At 35.1% G+C, this 7,891-nt stretch overlaps 1 protein-coding gene across 1 annotated transcript; it reads left to right on the top strand.

Annotated features, from left to right (window-relative positions):
* The first annotated feature begins 3,483 nt into the window (after positions 1–3,483).
* LOC307170006 (uncharacterized protein) lies at positions 3,484–6,934 on the top strand. The gene is made up of 6 exons (XM_079890936.1): positions 3,484–3,626; positions 3,920–4,246; positions 5,559–5,873; positions 6,117–6,410; positions 6,500–6,642; positions 6,742–6,934. Exons 1-6 carry the CDS (start codon positions 3,581–3,583, stop codon positions 6,769–6,771), a joined length of 1,155 nt encoding a protein of 384 aa, XP_079747062.1. The 5' UTR covers positions 3,484–3,580; the 3' UTR covers positions 6,772–6,934.
* Positions 6,935–7,891: the final 957 nt, after the last annotated feature.

The raw sequence follows: 7,891 nt of genomic DNA, 5'->3' as shown, positions 1-7,891 counted from the left end.
CATTTCGGAAGTGAATCAATTAAATTAAAACTAGCTTTAGCTGGAGAATAACTTTCTAGAGCTGCTGTAAAGCCCAAACAATCTCTGTTACTTTAATATTATCACCGTAAAGCTGCATTGAAACAATCTATATTGTTAAAAGCGTTATATAAATGAAGGTGATTTGAATTGACTAACCAATAACAAACAATACAAAAATAACATTCTGGGAACCAAAGTGGGAACTAACAATGGTTAGCTGGGCTTATATGGGTAGGCAAAGTGCAAGTTCAATGAGATCTGGGAGCAGCTGAGCAGCAGTTATCTCTCACGGGATCACGCAGGTGTTCGCTCGCGGGCGCGTGACGCAATGTCTAGTGAACTAAAATCGAAACCGATAGTAAATGGAGGCATTAAAGCAGTTTCAAGGCAACAGAATGGGGCATTTCTTGATCTGGTTAAACAGAAATAAAAATATCAGTTCTTTACAACAAGTTCAAGACTTTGTTTAGTCCTTTTAAATAAATGATGAAAAATCTGAGTCGCGGATACTTAGAGTAAATTAATTCCCAGTAAAGCTGGTAGTTTCTTACTTCAAAAGTGTGTTTAACATAGATTTATATTAACACAGATTTACTCACCGCCACTGCTGACATCGACATGGAATCTCTGTATCAGAGTCGCGGATACTTAGAGTAAATTAATTATTTCATCCAAGAACAGCAATTTATCAAAAGATCAAATAATATAGCAAAATGCATATGTTGAAAAAGCCACGAATGTCTCTGAACAAAGCAGTAAATACGAGACTACTTTGATTTAATGGAAGTATACCTAACAAACAAAAAATCACAAAGATCCATTTTCCAAACCGCTTAATTATCGAGGTCAACACGTACAATTATTTTACAGTCGATCTGTTGCTATACACATCTAAAAAAAAAAAAGCCTGTTGCATTTATTTATTTATTTATTTATTTATTTATTTTTAATCATTCCTGCGCCAATGCCGGAATCGACCCCAGAAAACATGAACAATAGATTCTTGAAATGACACTTTGGATAAAGCGTTTACGTAAATAAAGCTTATCAAGGTTTATTTATATAATTAGTATTATTTGTGCAGTCTAATAATTATAAAATTACATATAAAAATGTAGCCTATTTAAGTGAGTCAAAAAATACACAAAAGTTCAACTTATGTTATTAATTTAAAATATAATAAATTAGAATTTAATGTAAAACAATATGAATTTATTATAATTATTATTATGTCTGCGAGTGCACATTAAAAAAATGTAAGCTATGTAGCCTAATGTGAAACCGAAATTATTCAAACAAATAGATATGAAGCTCTTACCATTTAAGAGTAATAAAAACAGAACTATTTTGAAAGTGTTCTTCGTATCCATGTACAGTTGTAAGTTTAATAAAGATGATCCGGATTGCATGAATTGGTCCATCGCGTCTGTTTCTGATTACCTGACTGACCGGCTGCGAGTCTGAAGATTTTCGGTTTCATATTTTCGTTTATAACTGCATTCCCAGCAAACACAATTATGTTTTGGCAACGTCTATGTCACGTTTTATTTCTACTATGGCAACGTCGCTGTCTACGTGCTCGCTACATTGTGCATTGTCAGTTGTTCATGTTGACATTCAGCAGCTGTGAGACGACATTCTGACAATTAATTTTTTTTATGCTATAGATCTAAGATAGCCTTTCCCCAATTTAGCATGTTATGTTTTGTTAATTAGTCAGATGTTAGATAATTATATACTTTTTTAAATATTGTATATCCTTGTTCATATCCATTGTTTATTATTATTATTATTATTATTTATGGGCCTAGCAGTAAATTAATTATAATCAACGCCTGCAAGTGTACACTTTGAAGAGTAAAAATGACATAGAAGGTTATCTAATTCAACTTTAACTGCATATGGTAATCAAATTGCACTTCCAAAAGTCTACATTTGTGAAAAAAAAAAGATTAAATACGAATATAAACAATTATTTTAAGTATAATAAATAAAACATAAAAAGCAAAGGCAGATCAGAACATTTAATGAACAAAACCAGGTTCTGTATGTATGGCAGACAAGGGGGCAATCTGATATTATTTTAATCTCCAATATGTTATTTAACAGTTGAGATAGTTCTTTAATGCTTCGCTAACCATCAGAACTAGTGTCGGGTTAAAATCCCAGGTTTATCCGGGTTTAAATCCCAGTTGTGCGGGTGGGGCATGTTGTCACAATGCGTTACAATGTGCCCCTATTAGAAATATGCTATTATATTCTATAGCCTACTTTTATTAATTCTATTGAGAAAACATGAGAAAAAGGTGAATAAAGACTGAGAGTCAATGTTCAGAAATTACTAATCATATATTTGTTTTCAACTATGTTATAGCTGTATTTTCCTGTTGGTAGTCAAAACTCAAAAATGAGTTTATATTTAATTATTTAAAAAAATGCCATGAAAAAGTTAATAATTGTACTTTATTTAGAAAATATTTTAGTTTGTCTTGTATATATTTTTTATTAGATCAGATAACATTTTAAGCTGTCATATGGTCATGTTACAATGTACCCCACCTATGGGGCATGTTGTCACATTTCACTTCCATTCTTTCGGTGGAGTAAAAAGTATATACTGTACTAATAAAACAAAACCACATAATTGCACTAGACGTGTGAAATTAATGTGGGAAAAAATAAATACTCTGAACCATAAGTAGATTTACACAAACTGAGAAAGTCAAAAAGCGTTACTTTGTGCCCCGATAAAGGCGATAAAGGTCGGTGACCGGAATCAGTCCGAATCATCCACAAACCCGAGGAGCAAAGAAACGAATGAGACTAAATAGCAGACAAATCAAATGAAAAACTAAACAGTGCGAGCGAGGCTATATTAGTCACATTAGAAAATGAAGTTGTAGGTTGTGTTTGAATAATTACGTATCTTATTTAGCTGAGGTAGGTCAAATTAAAGCAATACTCACGTATCCTTGCTCGATGAAGAATGAGACGGTCCAACGGTCGGTTGAAATTTAAAAGGCTGATTTTCGCGCTTCAGGGCAGTGACGAGTACATGTCGTACATGTGTTTCCCTTTTATTTATTTATTTTGGCTGAATAACTTCTTTCCTCCTTTCTTTCAAGCCAACTAACATATAGTCTTATTAGCAGAGGTGGGTATAGAGAATCCAAAATCTGTCACTTCACAGGTTAAGATGTTTCATTATATTCAAAAAAAAAAAAAAAAAAAAAAAAAAAAAATCTATTTTTATATTAAACAAACATTCTCTGCTTTAAGACATTTTTAACTTCTCAAGCTTGTTATGGGTCCGTTTGATGTTAAAAATGACACCATTGCTCTACAGGAAGTTAACATAGCCTACTGGAGAATATGAATCAATCAGAAAGAAAGAATTAGATGGTCACATGCACCAACAGTTAAAGATATGTGGTTATTTGAGCTGATTGTAGAGTTTCACTTCACTTTACAGAGCAGCTTCACATCTGTCATTTTATTACTGAACGGTTTTGAAGGGTTTCTTTTTATATTTGTGGACTGAAACGTGAAACCGTTGAAGATGTTTCTCCCTGTTTTGCTCTCCTTGTGTTTGTGGCGTCTGGATGGTGAGTTTAAATGTGTTTTTATGACTTCAGTTGTTTCTGCATCAGATTCACTGTGTGTTTCTCTAAATGTTGGTTCTATAAAACACTGAAGCTCAAACAGCATTAGTTTCAGTGTGACGTGATTCTCGTCTGAAGTAAAAGTGTCTTCTGTGTTTGATGTTGTGTGGAGATCAGACCAACTGTTGTTTGGAAATTATTGATTTTAAAATTAAATTTCAAGCTGTTCACTTTATTTAAACATCATTAAGTCTATTTATTGATTTAAACAGATAAATCTTGTGTTTGTTCTCCAGGAGTGTTTTGTGTTGATGTCGTGAGGTCAGTGTTAGTGATGGAGGGAGATTCAGTCACTCTAAACACTGATACTGGACTCCAGACACATGATCTGATAATGTGGACGTTTGGACGTCCAGAGACTCTTATAGCTCACATTAATAAAAAGGATGAAATCTTCTCCACATCTGATGTCCCTGATGGGAGATTCAGAGACAGACTGAAGCTGGACAATCAAACTGGATCTCTGACCATCACAAACACCACAACTGAACATGCTGGACGTTATCAACTAACTATCAAAGGCAGGAGGAAGATCACGTACAGATTCAGTGTTACTGTATATGGTGAGTCACAATTACAGTGTCAGTTGTGCTGCAAGTCTTCAAACTTATAAAGTATTTTTATACAAAGAATTATTTAATAATTATTTATAAAACAAACAAACCACTAGTGAACAGCATTGATTATATTTTTACAATGGCACCTGTCAAGGGATGGATATATTAGACAGTGAGTGAACAAACGTTCTTGAATTTCATGTGTTAGAAGCAGGAGAAATGGGAAAGCGAAAATATCTGAGTGACTTACGAAATAGTGATTTCTTGATGACTTGGTCAGAGCATCTCCAAAACAGCAAGTGTTGTTGGTTGTTCCCGGTACAGTGGTTAGTATCAACAGTGGTGAAATGAAGGATAATTAGTGCACCTTCATCAGGGTCATAGGAGCTCAAGGCTCATTGACGCACATGGGGAGCGAAGGCCTGTCCGGTCTGATCACACAGATGAGCTACTATAACTCAAATAGCTGAAAAACATAATGCTGCCAATGATAGAAAGGTGTCAGAGAACACACTCTCAAGCAAAGGAACAAAAGCTATCACTGATTCAATATAAAACGGTACACCTTTGTACCATATTTATTCCCTTAACGGTGCATGTAACTTCCTAAATGCTATAAAAAAACTCAACACAAATTGTGTCAAATCAACCCAGCTTCCTTTCCCAACAGTCTCAACCCAGCGTTTGTTAGAGTGTATTTTAGTATGTTTTGAAAGGCTACCCCCAGCAACAGGTTTTGTACCTTTTTTTTTTTTTTCAGAAAATAAAGTACATATTTGTACCTTTAGGGGTACAATGGCTTGTCACTGGGGCTGTACCCTCAAGGGTACAATATTGCACCTTAACCTTTAAAATAAACGGTACATATATGTACCTTTTAATGCTTTTTGACCCTCAAAAAGGTACATATATGTACCTTGAGGTCCAATAATAAGCCCTATGGGGTACGTTAGTGTAGATTGTACCTTGGGGGACAGAAATGGACCTACTGTACCCCTATTTCTGACAGTGTATGGGCCACATATCCTCAGACCGGTCAGAGTCAGAGAGATGACCCCTGTCCACCGCCGAAAAGGCCTACAACGGGCACATGATGATGATTAGATCCTGAATACTGGATCAAATATTAATGGCGTTTAACCATTTCTACCCACTGAGCGTAAAAACGATGGGCCAAATTGATGGGGGTTTTTTCGTTAATGAAAATGGCGCTGTTTTCTAATTTTTGGGAAACGAATGATCGGAATAACATCACTATGTTTTTTTAAAGTGTATTTATTGATTTAAACAGAAAAATCTTGTTGTGTTTGTTCTTCAGGTGTATTTGGTGTTGAAGTGAAGTCAGTGTCAGTGACGGAGGGAGATTCAGTCTCTCTAAACTCTGAGACTCAACTCCAGACACACGATCTGATAATGTGGACGTTTGGACGTCCAGAGACTCTTATTGCTGTAATCGATAAAGAGGCTGGAATCTTTTCTATATCTGATGGGAGATTCGGAGACAGACTGAAGCTGGATCATCAGACTGGATCTCTGACCATCACACACACCAGAACCACAGACTCTGGAGAATATGAAGCGACCGTCAGCGGCATGACAGAGACCACATACAGATTCAGTGTTTCTTTAAAGGGTGAATTACTTCACAATTAAATTGTTGCATTTTAGGAAGTTTTTGTGTGTGTGTTCTGCTTTCTTTGTTGTGTTTGTTTTCTTTTTTCTCAGCTCTGCTTAAGACTACCAGGTGGAATTCAACAAATTGGTGAACTATTTGAAGACTGCACTGACTCTCAATAAAAACATTCAAACACTGACTAATAAAATAGCCACTTATTTACTGTTACTCACTGTTAATTTATTATCTCATGTTTTCCAGCTCGTCTGCCTGTTCCTGTCATCATCAGTAACTCTTCACACTGTTCTTCATCATCATCATCATCATGTTCATTGGTGTGTTCATCAGTGGTGAATGTGAGTCATGTGACTCTCTCCTGGTACAAAGGAATCAGTGTATTGTCCAGCATCAGTGCGTCTGATCTCAGCATCAGTCTCTCTCTACCTCTGGAGGTGGAATATCAGGATAAAAACACCTACAGCTGTGTGCTGAACAATCCCATCAGCAACCAGACCACACATCTGGACATCAACACACTCTGTCACACATGTTCAGGTACGACAGCGCTGATATTAGTTGATGTCAGCGCTGATATTAGTGTTTATTGACTGATCTGATCTCAGTTTGATGTGTTTATTCCTCAGACTCTGTCCACTGTTGTGGTCCTACTGAAGCTGTGATCCGATTGGTCCTCTCTGCTCTGGTGGGCGTGGCTACTGTCATTATTGTGGTTTATGAGATCAGATCCAGAAGAGCTGAAGAGATCAAGCACATATTCACACATCAGGTACATGATTGATGATGACATTTCTCACAAACTGATTTTGCATGTATAAGTATCTGTGAGAATTATTAATGTATGGCTTTTTATGTTTATCTTTTTTAGGACATATTGAAATCTAAAGCAGAACGCTGAACTTAAAGAATTTTCAAGGGTGTTCTCTGTTTTCAGTTTTCAGTTTTAAAGGCTTTATTGTTTGTATTTCCCTTAAATACATAAAACTAATGAATAAAGAGACACAGATCTCACTTTACTGCTACTGCTGTATATTCCATGTTTTATTACATTTATTATGTCCAGCGCCTCCTGGAGGAGATTTCAGCAGTGCACCACATATACAGCATTATTAAAACATTATTTAAATAATTGTAAATGTTTACATTGAGTTAAATAGTTTATTAAATAATATTATTTATATTAAATGATATAATAATAAGTCTTTATTAAATAATATTCTTCTTCTACCACTACAAACATTATTTTATTCATTTTTATTACATTTTTATTGTGTGCCTCTGGCAGATTTTCTGGAGTAAAACACATATACACATAAACACACAGGCTACATTGTTTCCACGACTTTCCAAAAACAGAGAAAAATATAGACAGATTGATTAGATTGAGTCAGAAGAGAGAAAGATGTTTAATTCACCGTCACTCCTTCGGCATCTGTATTAGAAACACTCACAGCAGTGTTTACTTGTGTTTTGTAAAGCCAAGGTAATATAACAATGTATAGTGTCATGTGATACACAAAGTAGGCCTACACAATTAGGCTATGTTTTTTTTTTTTTCTGGGTATTGTTATTCACTGATTGCGCTTATTTATTTTCTTTATGCAGAGCTATTGTGTAAATTAACGAAAACGAATGTTCATCGAACTATATGGACAAAAATAAATAAATAAAGAGAATAAAGATCGCGCACTGCGCATGCGTCCTTATATCAGCAGAGGAGCTGTGACAGACCAGACGTGACTCTCCTGATCTTCTGACTTTATCCTGCTTTACAGGTAAAAACACGGGAATAAAAAAAGAAACCATTTAAAAAGAGCAGTGATTGCACTACAATGTACAGTGAATGTAAACTGTTATTGGTGAAGTAGTTCGAGGACGTGCTGTTTTTCTTGATTTATGATGTTCGCGCTAACATGAAGAAAATGATTTAATATGCCCCAGTGAGCATTATGTTTAACTATAGTGCTGTATTACTTATTTTGTGGTTACAAAATGTTTATTTGTTCGTTATAAAGAGT

The sequence above is a fragment of the Squalius cephalus genome (assembly GCF_949319135.1).
Source record: "Squalius cephalus genome assembly, chromosome: 13".
Lineage (NCBI taxonomy): Eukaryota > Metazoa > Chordata > Actinopteri > Cypriniformes > Leuciscidae > Squalius > Squalius cephalus.
The sequence above is the reverse complement of the archived record's forward strand: the minus strand, read 5'-3'. Positions and strand labels throughout refer to the sequence as shown.